Genomic DNA, 21,237 nt, shown 5'->3' on the forward strand with positions numbered 1-21,237 from the left:
AGCAGTTAAAAAATGTGATTCATCTTGATACCAATTCAAGTACGTCAATGCCAATAATAGAGATGCTTTGAAAGATAAACTACGTAGCAAAGGTTGAGATCGCTTAGGTTTCTGAATATTGCTACTGTAATAATCATACAACAGAGAAAGATATCAAGAGATCTAGACTTAGGGTAGAACTATAGCTCAGCCACACCAGAAAGATGAAAACATTTCCATTTTTGATAAGGATTAGAGTTTCTCAATAATCCACTTTACTTTTCAGAAAGACTCTGTTTATTGCAAATGTCTTAGTTATACCCTAAAATTTTGGGTTTGTAAAATGCTCTTCCCTTTACTTCCATGGCCTGAAGTTCCTTGAGGTCAGGAGTGAGTTTCAGCCTCCCCTGCTTGCAATGTTGGGTGCATCAATAAGAACTGTTCAGTATATGGCTTAAGTGTGCTTTCTCCAGATTTCTGGCAGTGGGTAATGAATGACAAATGACCGCATATAAAATCATGCGTATGGTAAAGGCTGTGCAGTAGATAACTGGATTCTATAATCTCCTTGCTGTGTGTTTTTGCCTTTTTATTATGATGTCCATAAGTAAGGAGAAGAGGTGTTTTGTTTTTCTTGGTGGGCCAGGGATCCGGACACAGTACAAGAGAAAAGGAGAGATATTAAAGGTCAGGCACTATGCAAATTGTGTTCCTGACTTGACATTTAGAAATGGTACATGTTATCAACAGATCCATCTTTTCAAATACATTTTGAAGGTTGCTTTTAAAATTTTAAAACATAATTGTGCAGAGCAGAAGATGAATATGTGATGAAATGGACAGCATTATTATTCATAGATGTCACTTTACCTGGGTTAATCATTTAATACTGACAACAGTGACTACTATATAGGAAAGGTAGAGGAGTCAGAAAATGTTCCCAATGTCACTCAGCTGGAAAGAGAAAAACCAGGATGTGTTGAAAGCTGATGTTCTTTCTCTATACCGGAGGACTGGCAGATGGCGTATTGTGATTGTTCAAAAGCCACTAACATTTAGAATCATAATTGCATAGATAATTAAAATTGGCTTATAGAGTATTCTAATAAAGTATATTTCCATAAAAATCTCTATTTCAGCCGCTCAAGACAGACCTTCTGGGTCCATGTGTCAAGAGTTTGATTTTGGGGTTTGTGGGTTCTGGCTTGGCCTTGTGCCAGCCACTACCCTTGGGTAGGGTTACAGCCTCTCCCAGCCTTGTGTTTGTCTCCACAGATTGCACATGTGAGGTCCTTGCACATGGTGCCTGGTGTCCACTTGCATAGCCAATGTGTGTCAGAATCTTCACAAGTTTGACATAGGCACCCAAAGGAAAGCAAGCTTCAGAAATGTGCATGGTTGCCCTTTATTGCCTCAGCTCTAGGGAAATTACACCTCCGTGCTCTCCAGGGGACACTGAGGGACCTGCCACCTAGATGGGTGTGGGGAGGTTTTCTAAGAAATGCACCCAAAGGCAGTAAAATGGAGTGAAGTGTGAGCATCTGTGGAGACAAGGTTAAACTGGAAATAGAGCCTCAGGAAAGCTCTTTCACAATGAGGAAAGCACAGTGAGGTCTGCAGACGGTGCCTGCCCTATCACTTTATCAGTAACTGGGTTCCTGTGTCTTAACCAATAAGGAAAATGGGAGGTTTTTGAAGTTAGTGTGGCTATTGTATTTTGCATAGAGCTATTAGAAAAATTGGCTTTTAGAGTTGATAAACGCTGTTGGTAGGAAGTTGAAGAAAGAACTCAAATATGACTGGGTGATGGTAAGTGGCTTTGGGGTGTTTTTTAAAAAATATATAAGCATTTTAAAGGGGCCTGAATGTTCAAATGCTTAGATTCAAAGAGTTATTACTATCACCTTTCTTAGGAGAAAAAGTAATATTAGTGGGAAGACAGAGTGACGGATGAGGTCCTTTCAAATCTGATTTGCGTGGTGCTGAACTTTGGTGTAATGTGTTTGAAAACAGTATACAGCCTGTATTTAGAATGCTTATATTCCAGATTTATTCTTGAACCCATCAAAATCCAGAGGTGGGACAGGAGAAAGGGTTAATAATGCAAGGGGCTGGCGGCCAGAAGGAGTGAGAGAGAGGTCTATGGTGTAGAGAAGCAGGCTCAGACCATCTTAAGAAGAACCATAGGAATTGTGAGGCCCTGGCCATCTGAGGAGGTGGGTGGCCTACTGAAGTCAGAGCAGGAGCAGGTGATTACTGTCTACCTTCTCCTGTCAGAGTGCCAGCTTTGAATCTGGGCTGACAGCCTCATTCCTTTGTCCCTGAAGTCTGTTCTGCAGTGAGTACAGCCAAAGCTTTCAATGCGTCCTGAGTTTTCTCTTACCAGCTGTGAACATTTTCTGACCTTTCTTCATCTTTTATGAAGCAGAAATTGCTGTCAATATTAAATCTAATGTATGTATGGTGCCATCCATGATAATGAATACTAATGCTGTCTACTTTAGCACGAATGCAGCTTATTCTGCTCAGCATAACTATGTTTAAAACTTATTTGAAAGATGGAACTGTTGACAGGTACCATACCTAAATGTCACATCTGTGTCAAATTTTGTCTGGAACACAATTTGAGTAGTACCTGACCTTCACTCTCTCCCTTTTTCTCTTGTATTTATGTCAAGACCCTTGGACAAAATATCTTTTTCTCCTTACTTGTGGGTACCATTCAAAAACAACAGAAATACCCAGCAAGGAGAAGATGGTAGAATCCAGGTATCTACTGTCTCTATCAGAGGCATGATTTCACACCCGGCCATCTATCATTCATTATCCACTGCCAGAGAACTAGAGAAAATACACCTATGTGATAAACCAAACTCTCAAATGCCCTACCTACTGAGAGGCCAGGTACTCTTACTCTCCTCCAGGCTAATGACACAGGGGATGTCATGATGTGTCGATAACTGCACACCCTCACAGCCACTTGCCTTCCAGATCTAAGGCCAGATATTGATGTTCCCTTGCTCTTGACTCTTCTTTTCCTTGTTCTCTTTTGGGCTGGCCAAGGGATAGATAGAAACTCTGGAGTTAGGCAGGCTTGTACGTGTGCTAATGTTGTGCTCAGTGGTGGTTTCCGAAGATTCTATGGCTGTAAAGAGCTAATGCTATACTGAGCAGGCAGTAAAGTAAAATCCTGAGGAACACAAACTTGATGGTTGGTAGTTTTCCCTTTCTGGCTCTAAGAACCCAGCAGTCAGGCTGTGTTAGCTACCGAGTCTGAGTGTTACAGAGTCCTGGCGGAAGTGGAGTTCTCTCTGCTCCTGAATAGGCTGTTGTTGGAGGAGGTTGGTCCTAATGTATTTCCCACCTGGATGCCTCTATGTTTGGAAGTGTGATGCCATAGCTGAAGTGAACATGGCCCGCCCTTGGTTGTCAGATGCTTGCTTTTCCTGAGGGAGACTCCTTTAACTGTCCTTTAAATTATTTGTCTTACAACTCTGTGGGTTGCATTGCTCTGCTTTCCCTTCCATATTTCAGTTTTCTTGGGAATACAAAAGCAAATAAATGCAAAAGGGAGGCTTTCCGGATTTTGGGCAACTTTGTGCCAGGATGACTTCAAGATGGAACAGATGGGGACACAGGGCAGGAGTCTCCCAGCAGAGGTGATACGACCCTAAAATTGTGGCATATACAAGGCAGCGTGAGTGTGTACTTGGAATATGGCCTTGTGCTGGGAGAGGGAAAGAGCCTGCTGATTTGGAGGAAACCTCTAACAATGGCAGCCTAAGGTGCAAGTGTCAGAAAAAGGACAGGGGAGGGCTGCATTATGGATATTGCTGAGGACTGGGTTGAGATCAGAGAATGGAAAAATGGGGTCATGATGGGGACCTGGTCAAGGGATGGGGAACCTCCGCCATCTCTGGACCACATTGTCATAACATAGCAGTGTCTACAGCGATCGCTGCTGAGATGCTGCCACTACCCCCTGAGCCAAGTACTTTCCATGCAGCTTGTCGTGCCATTCTGAGGATAATCCTGGGAACTAGGGAAGACAACAAGATTTGAGCTGCTCATTTTCTGTACTCTCAACTAATGGCAGCAGGGCCCTGGACTCCCCCAAGATGACTCAGGCACCTTTGGGGGGATGCTGCACTCCCAGGACTGGCTCTGAATGAGGTCTGACTGAGCTGCAGGTGGAGGGATGGTGACCTGACAGGAAGACACAGGGGAAAAGGCAATGTCCACTAAACACAACTGAGGTGTGGATAGCTCATAACTCAGCCCCAAAGAGGACGGATAGTGGTGGCTGTTGGTAACTGCACACCCTCGCTCAGGTGCCTGTGTGTCTGGATGACTTCTGTAGACACAATGGATGTCAGATACCAGTTTTGAGCCCCTTCTCCAAGGTGAGTCGGGGCTTCCCTGTGCCATCCTCTCAGGTGCTAGTAGTCAAGGTGTGATGTAGGAACTGAAGGCCGCACCACTGAACGTGGGGGCCTCTCTGAACCTCAACCGAGGCTCTCAGGATGAGGGCTTTTGCCTGAAAAATTGGGCAATCTGGGTGCTCTTGGGGTTCCTGGTTGCTGTCCCGATTCCTCACCCTACCTGCCCACCTGAGGACCAGTCAGCACATTCTGAGAGTTCTCATCACTATGGCCAGGTGCCTTTAGTAATTGGATGTCTTCCATCTACCACCCTGGGGCAGCCTCAGACTCTAAGAACACCGCGGTCCAGACAAGTTCCCTGGTCCTGAGTGTGGAGGTGCAGAAACACCGTTCATTTCTCAACCCTCCATCTTTTTGCTTCTTAAACAAGCCTGTGACAGATTTTTGTTTGCAATCTTCACAATTATTTTATCTGCCTCTCAATTGCTTTTTTTTTTTTCTTGGTACTGGGGATGGAACTCAGGACCTTGTGCTTGCCAGGCAGGCACAGGAATCTCACTTGTTTTTGAGCAGTGGTCTCTGCTCATTTGAACTGCTTTTCTCCCTGACCAGTCTCTGTTAGATCATCCTAGACATCGATGTCAACTCTTAAACGACACCACAGAAATTATTCATTAGAGGAATTCTGTAGCAAACAAGCCCCATGTAGAGTGAGTAATCGTTTAAAAATGTGACCTAATTCAGATTTTGAAAACAAAGTCATTCTCATGTGACCATATAAATAACATTAGAGTGGGTTTGGCTCCTGCTCTCATTAAGAAAATGCTTTCAGCAAATGGGATGTTCAAGGTAAACATGCACTTCTGGTTATTCTGTTTCTTCCATCTGTTTCTTCCATTCTTCCAGAATAACCATCTGGTTATTCTGCTACTTCCAGTCCATGTCAGTCCTTTGCAGTTTCTATCCTGCAGGGTAGGAGTGGAGTGCTGAACACTCACCTGGCCTGCTCTTGAGGCCCCTCCGCTTCACTCTTCCATCCCCTCCGGGACTTGCTCCCTGTGTCTCCCCACACATCTAGGCAGCTTGGGCACCATAGTCCTGCCCTGCCTGCCCCTCCCACCTGGGCTCTGTCCCCTTCGCAGTGGCCTCCGTAGGTCATGCAGTCGGAGGGTGCCCTCCTCTGACTGTTCTAAGCAATCATTCCTGCCACACTTTTCTACTTAAGCATTTCACCACCTGAAATACTTATGTTTTTGGCAGTACTTGGGATCGAACCCAGGGCCTTAGTGCTGAGCCACATTCCCTGTCCTCTTTAAAGGTTTAAATTTTGAGACAGGATCTCACTGAGTTGCTAAATTGTCCAGGCTGGGCTGGAACATGTGATCCTCCTTCCTCGGCCTCTCAGAGTGCTGGAAATATAGGTGTATGGCACCACATCCAGTGTATAAATAATTTTTACTTATTTACATTGCTTATTGGCTTTTCCTGTCAGGGTGCAAATCCCATAAGGGCTGGTATTTCTGTGTCCCCATATCCTGTTTGTGATTTTTCTGCAGCCTCAGTATCTCAAGCAGAGATTGGCATCTAGGAGGCTCTCTTGGAGTCTGAGGTTCAGCATTTTGCTTTTAAAAGCCCAGCTCAGGCAGAGTTGGTAGAATTTTTGTACTAGATGCTAGAACATGGACATCTTCGCTTACCCAGGAACCAGTGGCTCTGTGTAGTCCTCTAAATACCTGCATGGAAATGTCTCAAGATCCAGAGACACCAGAGATAGACCTGGCCCCCTGTAATGGATGCTGCCTTCTCTCCTATCACCCACTATCTTACAACTTTTATTGGAGCACAGCTGAGCTCCAAGGGTGTGGAGACATGAACTGTTAATATTTGCCTGCACCTGCTGATGAGGCTGAGGATGTGATGGAGGCAAGAGTTTTGCAGAGTGACAGCCCAGGCACCATGACCTTCATTCTGGTCAGTGTGGATCTAATCCTGAGGCCTCTAGGGAGAATTATGGTGGATGATGAGCCAGTCTCTCTCAAGCCAGTAGAGAGCCGGAGGAAGCACACATCCACTCTGAAATTTCCAAGCAACAGGGATTACAAAAGCCACAGTGAGCCCATTTCACAGAAATGTCAGCCACATAGCAAGCAAATTATCTCTACTTTTCAATTGGTAGAGCATGGAAATGATAGAAGTGAAAAATCTGAATCACTCTCAAGGAATCAAAGTGAAAACAGTGTTCTGTGGTTCATCACAGTTATGTTGAAAATAATCTAAAGTTGAATATCTATGGTCTGATTGGCCTTGTCACTGATAAGTGTTCAGAGAAACAGAACTGAGAGAAGATTGTCCGTCTGTCTCTCTGTCTGACTGTCCATCTAGCTGTCATCCATCTGAGGGAATTGGTTTGTGATTGTGGAAACTGGCAGGTATAGAATCCATAAGCAATACGGCAGGCAGAAATTAAATTAAGAATTGATATTTCAGGCTTGAAAGACAGCAGGTTGGAAAATGAGGCAGGATTTCTTGTTTGCAATTTTGAGGCAGAATTTGTTCTTCTTCTGGAAATCTGTCTTTGTTCTCAACCTGACCTGATTAGAGACCCATCCCCACTATAGAGCAGTGTCTTTCTGGTTGGCCAATGCTCTGTGATGTCTTCATTAAATGTTGTAAATGCCATTGCTCTCATCCAAGAAACCAGAATAAACCTGGCTGAGTGCTCTTAATCTTAAGTGCCTGGATTTCCTGCATTAATTCACTGAGGTTCTAAGGGGTTTTGGGGGCTCTCTATGTTCAGAGACTGAAAAAAGGGGCACAGGGGAAGCAGGGGCAGCCAGTGACAAGCTATTATTGAAAGTCCAGGTGAGAGCCCGATGTGGTGGTGCACATCTACAATCCTAGCTCTTGGGAAGCTGAGGCAGGAGGATTGCTATGAGTTCAAGACCAGCCTGAATTATATAATGAGACCCTGTTTTAAGAAAAATCCAGATGAAAGATGGTGGCCCTGTGAGATGGCAGTGGGGGTAGGAAGGCAGGGGCAGCTGTCAGTGACGATCAGTGGGCAGGTGTGTGGGTGCCTGGATGAGCTGTCACTGGCATTGTCTATGGGCAGGCTGTGGGAGACCCAGCTTTTCTCCATCAACAGGAGAGGCAAGTAGGCTGCACTTGGGGTGTGTGGGCTGGGAATTGGAAGTCTTGTTCATTCTGGTTTGCCCTTGCATATCAACTGGTTGGTTCTGATGTGGGGTGAGACTGAAAGGAGAATTAAGGGCAAGAGCAGAGCCCCAAGTGGCCCTATAGTTCCTGGTGTGGCAAAGAAGGGTCCCAGAGATGAATGTTTTGCCCAGCGACAGGTGATGAAGCCTCCTGTCACACTCAGCAGCAACTTCTGTCCCTGACCTCCACAGGCAGTGCCCACAGTTCCTTAGAAAAGAAAGGAAGAATGGCAGCTAAAGTGCTCCTCAAAATGGGCAGGAGAAACAAGCAGACACAGAGGTGTGGTTAACAAATGGTCAACAAATACATGGAAAAATGTTCACTATCTCTGGCCACTAGAGAGATGCAGATTACAACAATGCCAAGATTCCATCATACTCTGGAAAGGAAGACAATCACTAGGAAGTCAAACAATAACACATGTAGATATGGCTGTGGTGAAAAAAAGAATCCTCCAGTATTTTGGTGGGAATGCAGACTAATGCAACTGTGATGGAAATCAGTATGAAGATTTCTCAAATAATTGAAATTAGAAATGCCACATGACCCAGTGATCCCCCTTCCCGGTATCTTCTATGAAGATCTTAAGACATCATAATAAAAGAGTACATGCACACCAATGTTTATAGCAGCACAATTCATAATAGCTAAATCCTGGAGGTAGCCTATGTATCCATCAACAGATGATTGGATAAAGAAAATGTGTTATCTATATACAGAGATGCCTCAGTTCACAAACTTAATTCTATCCATGATTCTGGTGGCAGAATTCATGCCACATTCTTGCAATTCATTTGCAACCAAATCATAGAATGAATTCCACCACTAGATTCATGGAAAGAATTGTTTGTGAGCCAAGGTACCATTGCATAATGGAATACTACTCACCTAGAAAGAGTCACACTTTTGAGGCATTTGTAGGAAAATGGATGCCCCTCAGACACAAGCTTAATGCTGTATGGTATCTCTCATTTGAGTAAGGTAAGGTACAAACGAAGTAGAAGGGGACAAGGAGATGGATTCTTGAGAATAGGGAAGTGGTCCAAGGGTCCAAGGGGTGAGGGAGAGAAAAGGGGACATAAGTAGAATAAAGATACACCATATCTGGGCACCTAGTAACCCCAATGACCGCAAACATTATATGCCGTAACATGAGCTGAAACTAGTAATATCAACAAGAATGAAAATTTGGAAAGGGGAATTGGAGGAGGTGGGGAGGAGGAAGCGTAGCAAAATGGGATTAAAAAAGAAAAAACAAGCTGTGGTGTGATCATGGACCCGCTCCCCAAGGTGATTATAAACTGCATGGACTGTAAACATGGACTAATTATAAAAAGCTTTTTTTAAAAAGTCCCAAAAGAGACTAGGAAGTAAAAATGTCAATGCTGGTAAAGTCAAAGATCTGCAGTACCAGGGGAGAAAGATAAGAAGCCATCATTATTTTTGAGTAAATGCAGTATTTACTCAAATAATGGATTTGCCCAGAAACATTCAGGTTTTGAACTATGTATTTGAAACTTGAAGTTTCTAATTAAAGCTTAAAAAAAAAACCAGGAAAAACATATCCTGCTTAAAGTTAGCACGTATTAGCCCCTACTTGTCCATTTTTTTCTATTCATGAGAAATTTTCATTACAAAATTTTTGATAATAAAAAGGTGCTTTCTCATTAAATGGGGAGAAATCTGCCCTCTGATTGCTCTTTTACTAAGAATCTCTGACCCACTAAAATTACGGAAGTCTAAAGTAACAATTTCCTGGGCTCTGACTCGGCTTACAGTAAAAGGCAGAGAGCAAACCCTGGAATGTTTTGACATCTTTAGCTTGCACATAGTTGTGACATTGACCAACTCAGATGAATAATTGTCATGTAACATTGGCTAAGTTGAAAAATATTTGAGGGCCACTGTCCAGGTGCCAGCAGCCAGCCAGCCATTCCTTTGGCCATAGAAGTTTTATTCCATTTATGTTTTTCAGGGATAATTTTAAAGAAGTTGATTAAAAGTAGGCACATATAAGGTTTCAAAATTGTGACCCAAAATCAGGAAAAAAAGAGGCAAGTTGGATTTTATTAAATTGATTTTGAAAATGTAGAGTGGTTATGAGAAGTCTTAAAGAGAGGGTATTGACCTAGGAAACAGGCAGACACTAGAATAATTCTGATTAACTTGCAGAAATACATGGCTGTTTCATATCTCTTGCTTGATTCATTTATTGTAAGTCCTTCCCTTTCACATTTTGTTTCAAGTTTCTGTCCATACACTATCATATTCTATTTGGGATGGTATCAGATTAGTTAGAAGCCAAAATGGTGTATTTTTTTAAAGCAGAGGCATAAGGAATATTAGACCAGCTTACTTGCTTTAATAACTCAGCCTAAATTATAAGAAGGAAAGTTTTACTACTATAGTTTCTCTTATTTTTAGTTGAAATTAGAGAGAATAAAACCTGCCTTAGCTTGAGTTTCAGAAAGTCTGGCTTTAACTGGTAGAAGTCTGGTTTTATTATCACCCATCACAACTGGTGATCATGGTAAATTTATTTAACCCATCCTCACCTTGAGTTTTTATTTTAATCTATAGAATTTGAATGATGCTAGTGATAGGTAACATATAGTATTTTATGTTTCATTTATTTTAATCAAGAGTATTGTACTTTGAATGAACAAACTCAATTATCAAATGGGTGGTTGAATTATTTCACAAGAACAGTTAGACTCTGTCAAAACTTCTGCAGAATTCTGTGATCATTACATTAAAATTCCAATGGATACCCTACTTTAAAAGCCATCAGACCAATACACATGTAGCCTTGTTTAGTAAATAAGTGCCCAACTTTAATAGATATTTTAAGAATATGTTTCAGGACAAAAAATAGAAAACAACTCTGAGTTCAGGTTCTTTTATTTATTTGACCTTTATCGAATGCTCATGGAACTCCAGGCAGCTTCCAAAGTATTGGGACCCGAGCTGTGACCTCAGGCGCAGACTCCTGATCTGATGATGTTGACTCTATGAATCAAAAAGAGTGACAAGCGGATGCAAGTCCTCAGATTTATACCAAACATCTCACAGTCCATCTCCCAGGAGCCCAGTGACTTGGTATCTCTTCCTTGCAGAACTGACCCCATATCCAAGGGCCAGGTAAAGTGTGTAGTTCAGTGGTGCCATGGGGTTCTGGACACAGCAGGAACAAAGATGCTTCAAGAAACAGACTCAAAATGTTTGCTTCGATCCCTTCTTAGGATGGCATCATTTCTTCCAAGCCTGGTGGCATCATGACACTTGTCTTTGGAGATAGCCTGTTTGGATTTGACCTCTGCCTTTAACTTCTCAGGGTTTTTTGGCTTGGAAAAAATCTGTCTCAGGGTCCTAGTGTGTACAATGGTGTGGCGACCAAAGCGCCTGTTTTATTGGGTGGTTTTAAGAATGAAGGCAGGGCCAGGGATTTAGCTCAATGGTTCCAGCATCTGCCTTGCAAGCACAAGGACCCAAGTCTAATCCCTGATACCACCCCCCAAAAATTAATGAAGGGACTAGTATGTGTTGTCCTTTAGACCTGTAGACAACATAAAAGAAGTTCTATCTGCAGGTGAATTGTTATTAATCTATTATTGTGCTGGTCTGGAGTTAGCCCTTAAGTCCTTCCCAGAGAGGGAGTGGCTTGAACGTGAGTGAATACCCCGTGAGGATAACATTGAATTTTGCCATTAGTTGTTGTTTTACAAGGAACAAGGGATTGAGGTTATAGCTTTACCATTTTCCTGGAACGAACTTCTTATCTACATTCTTCCTCTTTCCACCCAAGCTGAGAGTCCCACTGGGAGTTGAAGCTGGAAGCTGGCTCCTGTTTGGGGAGAGGCTGAGTCACATTCTGGACAGCAGATAGAGCTTTTCTAGTAACCCATGAAGTCTTAGATACTTCTTAGCTGGCTCTCTCAGTTTGGTTTTGAAATTCTTTGCACCAAAGCTGGCTGAGCCTTTCCAATGAGAATCTGCCAAAGGTATCAGGTGGTAACTGGGAGTCTCAAGCCCCACTATGTCCAGACCATTTGGAACCAAAAGTGCTATCCTATCATGAAATAAATGTGTTATTCAGTTTGAGCAACTAATGGTAAAACTGAGAAATGATTTGAGTACTTGTTTTCAAGGGGACCGTTCAGTGTTGTCCTTAGGCTTAAATATTTATGTACTTAGTTCAAGATCTCTTAGTACATGTAGTACAAGTCGTTTTGAACAAGTCATGGATTTTGGCTAAAGGTCAGATTTCATGGTAGGCGGAGTAGTAATTTGCCAGATGTCTTTGAGCATTTAAAGTAAAAGAAGGACTGTTTCTGCATAGAAAGTCTACAGGACAGAAACCCAGGAGGGTGGAAAGTTATTCTTAGCTTGGCCAGTAGTGTGGGGCTGATTCCCTCTAGTCCTTCACTTGGGGTAAGCATCAATCCCTTACCTGAGGTTTGCAATAAGAAAAATAACAAAATTCGTGCTTAAATGTGCTTTCTTAAAGATTTTTAGAGTTGCTGTATTTATTCCTTATGCATTTAAATTTCTGTATCAGTTCCATCCCTCTTCTGATGTTTTAAAAGAAAAAGAAATAATTATTTTGTTGAAAGAAAAATGAAAAAGGATTGAATTATTATTCACAATTATGTTCTGAGGGCCTTTGGTGACTCTTGGGGACAAGTTGGAGCTGGAACAAATATTTGAGGATTCGGGGTAGGTTTTGGATAATTTCTGGCTAAGGTTTAGTTCTAGTTTTTCTTTATTCCTTGGTTGTTTTATGATGATTATTTGCTTGTGTGTTGCTTGTGTGTGATGCCTGTGCTTTTATATAATACTGAATTTTCTAGAGTCTATTGAACTTTATGTCTTTAATTTTTTTAAAAATAAAAATTCATTTTCTTTACCCTTGATTTGGCTTCTTTGAGGACACTAGTAAAACAGAATTGTGAAATAGTCTGACCATTGGAAGGGTCACATGGCCCAAATGTGCAGTAGGAATAAATACTATATTGTGTGTCTGAAACTTGTTGTTAGCTATATGTATACTTAATAAACATATGTTGATTGATTTTCCTGGAAGTTCTTGAGTATTTAAAAATCATGACTTCATAAATGTTTTGCTTGTGGTTTTGTGAGATTTGTTTCTCACTGGAAACATTGATTCTTCTTTCTGACTCTAAACCCCGCTCAGCACTGCACTCCATCTACCTTAGCCGAGACTGGTCACCCTCCTGGGTCATAGATTGCTCTGGAAGAACCCAACAATGAGTAATCAACACTCCCTCTTGACTGATAAACCAAGAAGAGGGCTTTGGATGTTGGTGACTCTAATAGTGCCCATGTATTTCATAGCAGCTAAAGGTAATGAGTATTGTTCTACAGTCACAGTTTAAAAAATTGTTAAGTAATTCAAAAAACATTTATTCTAAACTGCCTGTTTGTTCCAGCTGAATTAGCAATTGGAAAGGTATTTTTTGCTGTACAGTTATGCTTCATCATGACTCTGAAAGAATACATTTTTTGTAATAAATAGATAATAATTTTCAGATATTCAAATAAGTCAAAATTTAAGGTGATGCTCACACCTAACAGGTGTTACAGGCATTTGTTGACTGGCAGGTAATTTGCTTAGGTTGACAAGGAAGCTTTTCCACTGAAGCAGCATGAGAGACTTAACTTCACATTAATTCATTACTCTCTGGTGCACAATAAAGCCTTTCATAAAAGTCCTTAATCATTTACTTAGTCTTTCTCCAAATACCACAGCATGCCATGCGTTTTAAAATTTAACTTTAGATGGAAATATCAGCAGCCTCAGAATTATGATCTTTGCATATGACTGTTTCAGGGCCATCTGTATATTTTTTATTTGCAGGTAAATCATCATGGGGCCAGGAAAATGAAGCTTTACTTGTGAGATGTCCAAAACAAGGAGGGTCCCGTTACCCTGTGGACTGGTATTACTTGAAGACAAATGAAAGCATTCCTACCCAGAAAAGAAATAGAGTCTTTGCTTCGGGGGAGTGGCTTAAGTTCCTTCCAGCCAAAGTGGTCGATTCTGGAGTTTATACTTGTGTTATCAGAAGGTATCATTCAGGAAGTCACCCTAAACTGTCATTAGTGGGGGTTGGTCTATGCTGCCCAAACTTGACTTCTGTCTCAAGTCCTTTGTGGGACAGTTGAACTTATCAGCTGATTTGAGTGAAAGAAAACCTTTAGGAACTTAATTGCCGTTATATTTGATCAGACTATTACAGCAGACGTAATACATGAAGAAATGTAGCCATTTTTAGGACTAACAGAGGGGCTATGTTTTATCTTAAGAGTAACACAAAAAGCCATTTAAAACTCAAGATTTGAGTGATTATTTTCACTGAAAAAGAACCACTGTGTATCATTGTCTCAAGAAGAAAAATAATACTGAACAAAATATAGAGCTGAGTGAAGTTATTTCACAATGCTAAATAACTTTCTAATTATCTTATTTTAGTAGTCCCACTTGGAATAAGATTGGATATATAAATATCACCATCTATAAAAGACCAACAGATTGTCACATTCCAGATTATTTGATGTACTCAACAGCATCTGGATCAGGAAGAAACTCCAGAATATATTGTCCCACAATTGACCTCTACAATTGGACGGCACCTCTTAAGTGGTTTAAGGTACAAGGACATTTGAATGGGGTGGGGAAGTAGTACAAATTGAACAATTACAATAGATGCAAAGAGAGGGTTACCGGAAAGGCAAGGGGATTCTTTTCTGTTGTTGTTCCAGAACTGTAAAGCTCTTCAAGGATCAAGGTACAGGACACACAGGTCATATCTGTTCATTGACAACGTGGGGCGTGTTGACGAAGGGGATTACACGTGCAAATTTACACACACTGAAAATGGAATCAGTTATAATGTGACAGCCACCAGATCATTCACCGTTAAAGGTAAGCCACGATGTTTAACAGAATAAGACATTTAAAATAAGATGGCTGCTGAGTTCCCAGCACCTCACTCTCTTCCCTGTTACTTCTGATGACAGAAGCATTACCTGATGTACTAGCAAGGTTTTAGAAATTCAAAGGGAGATCACTGATCCAAAGCCACATCTATTTTCTTTCCTACTTACTTTTCCAAAGATGAAGCGGTCTAAATGCTAATGTAGTTTACTTTCTTGAAGGGAAATACAACTATCTGTGAGATCTTGGTCCCCAGACTCCCTCAGGTCCCCAAGCCTTCAGATACTCAAGTTCTTCATGAAAAATGGCCTGGTGTTTGCATAAATCCTATGCACACTGTGCCATCTAGATCATCTCTAGATGACTTATCATCCCTAACACAGTCTGAATGCTATGTAATTAGCTGCTGTACTATTCTGTTCCAGAAATAATGATTTAAAAAACTGTGCACACGTGTAGGGCAGAAGCAATTTTTTCCTAATACTTTTGATCTTTAGTTGTCTGAATCTGCAAAAGTGCAACTTGCAGTTGTGGAGGATGCAATGATTTTCAACCCTGGTTGGCGGTGCTTTTGGCATGACCAATGACCTCAAGTGGGGTACTTAATTCTAAAAAACACTTTTTTTCAAATATATTTTTAAATATTTTAAAGCCTGTTTAGGGGAAAGAATTCACAATCATAGCTGATCACGTATTTACCAGCTTGGTCTCTTGATGCCCATGAAGAAGCTAGGTCACACAATTAATGTCTCAGACCAGCATTTGCTTTAGTGACATAAAAGAGAGTAGAAAATATCAAAGTACATCACAGGTAGTATAAAGTATTTCTTAAGTGTTCTTTTTGTTTCTTTTGTGTGTGTGTGTATACTTGTATTGCCTAAAAAAAATTGAGGACATTGTTATGAAATCATAAAAAAATATGAAAGGACAAACTTTATACTGATGACCATCCAAAGCTCTCTTTATACTTATATTCTTTTTCTGTTTTTTTCTTTTTATTGAGTTTATTGGTACAATCTAGGTATACAATACAGTTACATTCATCATTGGGATTCTGTACCGTTACATAATAGGTCTTGGTTCTCATTTTTCCCCTTGTCCCTGCCCTCCTTTCACCCCCCCTCCCCTCCCCATTTACACACACTTTATTTCCATTTTTTCAGTTTCTCATATTTTTTTTCTTTTTCTGTTTTTAATTTTAAGATAAGCCAGGAGTTTCTGTATTTCCAGTGATTGTGACCCCTTCCTGTAATGAAACAAAGGAAGTGGAAATTGGTAAGAAAATTGTGAAAAAATTCTGGGCAACCTGGAAAGTTCTTTGTTGTGACCTGGGCACAGTGTGAATGCTCTAGCTACGTTCAGGTAGTTAGTACAGGGGACATGAGGATTCCATGAGTGAGTCGATGGGGTGGAAGGACAGTGCCTGCCCCAGCCACTTGTTAATGTTTGAACTGTGCCAAAGCAGTATTCATTCCAACCTCTATCCCAGAGGTATACATCCCAGACAAAAGTTGGGCTCAGAAATGTTTAAGGGTGCATCCAAGGTCATGGAAAGAAAGAGAAAACAGACTTCCAGCTCGTTCTATCCCTGCCTTTCCTGGTTCTCATGAGGTAGGATTCAGAGGTGTTAGTGAATGAAGCAGCATCCTGGACCAGGTCCTCCCTGCCCTCTAGGAGCATCTGCAGCCATCAAGCCTACACACTCCACTTCACCCACAAATGATACTCTTCCAGGTCCTCCAGACTTTGCTTATGTCTTTCCTCCTTTCTCATCTCTAGTGTGCTGTCCCCCTCCACCACCTTCCTTCCCTTCCAAAGAGCAGGGTCCTAGCCTCCTTCTTCCTTTGAGGCCAGCATACGATTTCCATGACAGCCACACTCTCTGCATCCTTTCCCTCCATCACCCAAGCCTCTGAGTTTGTCTTTCTGTTAGTGTCCTGCAGCCCATGTGCTCCAATTACTTCTTTTTACCACCTCCCCTCCCCGAAGAGCTCCTCATGCCTTGAATGATGAGATGAAGGGCTCAGAAAGGGATGGCTGAATGCAATCCATGGCCATCAAAAGTCCCAACACTTACAGTTATAGAAGGAGGGAGCCTCAACTTCAATGGACCACACATTGGAGAGTGGATGCCTGAGTCTCAGATGTTTCCCGGGTTGGGTAAAACAAAGGGAGCTCATAGAGAGATGAAGAGGATTCAGCTGGAGGACAAAACTGTAGAAGGGATCACATACAATTAACTCCAGTTTCCAGCCTGAGCAATCCTACATGACCATGAAGGGCTATGGAGCCAGAGTCAGTTTCCCAGAGGTGAGTGGGGTGGGAGCTGAGCATCCAGCTTAGCTGTGGGTGAAGGAAGAGAAGATGCTGAAGTGAGAAAGAAGCTGAGAGAGGGCAGAGAAGATGGTTCTGGAGATGAGCAAAACCTATGGGAAGAACCACGGGGCAGTTAAGCCATCTATGGACTTTTGTCACCGTACATGACATGAAAGATTGCCTGCAGAATTTATTTGATTGGTGAATTTCTTTGCTTCTCACCCAGGAAAGAAAGTACTCATCACCTGCATGGCTTGCTTTGGGACAGGGCTTCAGTCCTTCACTGCTGTCCTGTGGCAGGTGAACCAAAGCAATGTCAAAGACCTGGGTATAACAAGAATTCAAGAGGAACAAGAGCAAAGTCAAAGGTATTTTTGCATTGAAGTTACGACCTTCCTCTGGAATGTTCCCTTCCCAGAAAATGGGCAACTGCAAAGGAAACATTAAAAGTAAGAAGTTGCCAGCAAGGTTGTGCACACCTGTCATCCCAGCAATGGGAGGCCAGGGCAGGAGGATTACAAGTTCAGGTCCTACCTGGATAACTTAGTGAGACCCTGTCTCAAAATCAAAAGAAAGTGGGGGGGAATTGTAGCAGAGCATCCATGGGCTTGATCCCCAGTATAATACCCCCCCACATACATGTAACAAGTTGTCTTCTCAGTTCTAGCAATGACACAACTTGTCTCAACACTGTGTTAAGAATATCTGAAGTAAAGGAAGAGGATTTGTCCCTGAAGTATGACTGTCTGGCCAGAAATTTGCATGGGGTGGTACGGCACACCACGAGGCTGATAGAAAAAAAGCCAAGTAAGAAGTGTTTGTGAGACATTGGTCACCCGGGTTTGCTGTATCCACTATTAATCTGAAAGGATTTTCTAGAAGACAGTGATCTGATTACATCAAGATCATGTAAATGGCCTGTCACAGAGTGCTTCTCTTCTTGAAGGTGCTATTTGCATTCTGGAGTTTTGGAGTATTTACTTCCTCCTCTTCCTCTTCCTCCTCTCCTGCTTCTTGGACTCCTCTTCAACTTTCAGCTGCCTCCTCAGATAACCCTGCCAGCTGTAGGTAACCAAGAGAGGACATGTTGTCTACAGAGGATTCAAATCAGGAATAGAGCTGTCTGCAAGTCCTCACGCTTTTCTTGGTCCCCATCCCCAACAGCACCACTGGACAACAGTTCTGATGGGCCCTATCCTGAGCCCTGGTGTCTCCGTCTGGTTTCTCCCAAGCTTGGCCTCTTGTACATATCCTCCCTTGATCTTTGCATTTCTAGGAAAAGCCTTCCTGTTTGTTAGATGAAGCATTTGACCCCACAGAAAAGGGTAGAGAGAAAGAATATTTTTACTCCCATTCCATGAGTGGCAGCACAACTATGGAAACATTATTTAGGATTTGTTGAGCAGCCAAGAAGAGAGTTGAGCTCTGGACTCCTCCCCATGCGTAGATGTGGCCCAGATTCATCTGACAGATAGACAAACAGGGGCTCAAAGGATCAGAGTGGAGGTCAGGTCACTAATTTGATGTGGTCATGATAGGTCTCTATCTGAGATGTTCCTTGCCTTGAGATATTTCTTGTTTTGATTTTGATGTTGATCCCTGATTTGTAAGGTCACATAAAACAGTCACAGCTCACACAGAAGACTCTGTGTCACCTTACTTAGCAGGGCATTGGGCTTTGGATGAGGGCAGTTGTGCCACCAGAATGACTGTGGACCATGCCAGGATGTCATGGGGTGGAAATGGGCACACTGGATCCTCCAGAATGGATGAAGTAACACATGCACCTGCATAAGCCCCCACCCACAGCTGCTTTGTTCCTCCTGCACTTTGCTCACATTATTGTTTATGGACCATCTCTTGTGTATTGCATTTGTGCTCATTTTTGTGTGTGTGATTTTTGTACTTTCTTGTTTGTTTGTATTTCAACTGTTTTTCTTCAAGTTACACAGTTGCACTTTTTTTAACTGTATAAATTAAACAAAAATTGTCTGTGATGCTATTGAATTGTCATAGTGAATTCTTTTAAAAAGCTTGCCTCTGATTTATTCAATACTATTAAATAAATGAAGCTCATAATAATAAGACACATATATGCATTATTTTCTACATCCTGGACCCTAATTATTTTACATTTAAATGTCTTAATTACTTTCTCAATACCCCACAGCCTAGAGATTGTTACTATCATCAACTTCTGTAGATAAGGAAATGAAGGCAACAGCTGAATGACTTGGTGTGACCCATAGTTAGAGAACTAGCTCTTTCATTTTATAAACATTTGCAGGAATTACTTAGTACTTCATTATCGTATATAAGCACTGCTTATAGATTTATGAAATCATTAATGCTGAGGCAGATATTGAACTTCAATTTTTTCAATGTCTTGAACTACTTTCTTTCTCCAGCTGAAACATCCCACCACATGCATATAACCTCCCAAGAATTCTACATCCTTAGCATGTATTCAGGTAGGAATTTACAGAGGCCTTTGAAGTGAATTAGAGTTTGTCATTTAAACAGTAAGCTCCTTGCCAGTTTTCAGTTCTTCCTGCCAACTTCACCTTGATCATCTTGATTTCATAGTGCTGGGTCCTCAGACAGCAGATGAAACCATTGGGAGTGGTGTAAGAATTCATGAATACCAGCCAGTGATTCTCATTGTCCTACCCGGGACCCTACATTGAAATTTTAGACTAAAATGAAAAAGAACCCCAACACCAAACCTCCTTTGAAGTTCTTTTCCCATTTATGTTTAAGCAGGACCGTTTCTGAGATAAGATAGATAACCATTCTAAGAGCAAAGTAAGCTTAACAAGACAAGAGTACTATGAATAATCATGGTTCTTAAGATTCAACTTGCACACTTCTGTTACAAGTCCTTGAGGATAGCAATGGACTTGCACATATGTTTGGGAGGCTAGACGTGTGGGGTAAAGTTCAATGATGGCTAAATGAAGGTCACCATCATGGGGGCAGGGCTCTGGGTAGGGCTAGAATCCAGTGTCTGTCTTCCCCATCAAGTGTACTTCACAGATTCAGCCAGCTCTTGTTTCTGCTTAGTGTCCAACGCTACCATCTCAGCTGCAGGGAATTTCCCAGAGCTAGTGATCCATTCTCTTTAGTCCTCCAGCAAACACCAGGCTCATCCATTCCTTCCACATTATCACACAACTTCAAGTCCTCCTCATCTTGCACCCCATTCTATACTGGGCCCCTGCAATCTCTCTCCACAGAAACCTACCTTCCACTACCATCAGCTCAGTTTTGTGTGAAAAACACTGTCATTGTTTATGATCGATCTAACACTTTCCTTTTGCTCCTGAATCTTCACAATAAGGCAGAAATTTAGCTGGGGTTTTAAGCCCAGTCAAATCTAATCCTTGGCCCATCTTGTAATGCTATCTTTTGTGGGTTCCCCAAACAGGATACTTGGGTTCCTTGTAATCACATTACCATGCCCACACTTCAGCTCACAGCATCCTCTCTGGGACATTTCGTTTTCTGCTTAATCCCTGAAGGGACTTCCTTACCCACCTCAACATGGAATGAGTTCTTCTAAATGCCTTCATTAACTAAAACCACACCTTTGCCTCTCATGTTAGTTAAGTTTCCATGTGACTCTATTCCTCTGCCTTTGAGAACATACTGTGATACCTAGACTGATGTCTTGTATGGAGTAGGGGCTCAAGAAGCATCTATTCACTTGTTTTTAAACAGCTACAAAAATTCCAGGTAGGACTCTTAGGTGTGAATCTCTCAAACTTCCAGTAGAACCTAGCAGCCCTGCATTTTATCTTATCTATTAACACTAATGATCATTTTTTCCTTCCCATCATTTTTGATAGTTGGTCATCAAAATGTCTACTACATAGCTGCAGGATGTAGTTTCCTGCTAATGCTAATCAATGTCATGGTGATAATTCTGAAAGTGTTCTGGATTGATCTTATTCTACTCTGGAGAGATCTAGCCAGACCTTACAAAATGAGGAATGGTAAGTGGCAAGTTTCAAGGATTTCTTAAAAAATGGCTATGGGTTGCTAACTTATTAATCTCTTACTAGTCATGCTGCTGAACCTATTTTCCTGGCTGCCTGGTTTTCAGTGAATTTTTTGGAGTCTACTCAGAGGCTATTTTCCACATAGTTCTGCCCATCCCTGAGGTTCTGTGATTCATCTCCATAACCCGAGTTTCCTCCCCATTAGGGCTGATGTTGCTACAAGCTCCCCAAAGGATCCTTCCCAAGCCCAGAAAGGTTTCAATATTTTGGGAAATGTATGTTGGTAAAACTTGATGAAATAAAACAGTCACAGAATCATTCCTGCTTTCCAGATGTGAGGAAGTGAGGTAGGTATACCAGGCAGGTGAACCAGAGCCCTTGTTCA

At 41.8% G+C, this 21,237-nt stretch overlaps 1 protein-coding gene across 1 annotated transcript; it reads left to right on the forward strand.

Annotated features, from left to right (window-relative positions):
- The first annotated feature begins 11,939 nt into the window (after positions 1 to 11,939).
- On the forward strand, positions 11,940 to 17,751 carry Il1rl1 (interleukin 1 receptor like 1). The gene is made up of 8 exons (XM_033761502.1): positions 11,940 to 12,008; positions 12,772 to 12,941; positions 13,456 to 13,666; positions 14,071 to 14,248; positions 14,361 to 14,523; positions 15,739 to 15,810; positions 17,078 to 17,219; positions 17,513 to 17,751. The coding sequence occupies exons 2-8, from the start codon at positions 12,845 to 12,847 to the stop codon at positions 17,673 to 17,675; spliced, it is 1,026 nt and encodes a 341-aa protein (XP_033617393.1). The 5' UTR covers positions 11,940 to 12,008; positions 12,772 to 12,844; the 3' UTR covers positions 17,676 to 17,751.
- The last annotated feature ends 3,486 nt before the right edge of the window (positions 17,752 to 21,237 follow it).

The sequence above is a fragment of the Fukomys damarensis genome, unplaced genomic scaffold, assembly GCF_012274545.1.
Source record: "Fukomys damarensis isolate Sample0158 unplaced genomic scaffold, DMR_v1.0_HiC HiC_scaffold_9, whole genome shotgun sequence".
Classification (NCBI taxonomy): domain Eukaryota; kingdom Metazoa; phylum Chordata; class Mammalia; order Rodentia; family Bathyergidae; genus Fukomys; species Fukomys damarensis.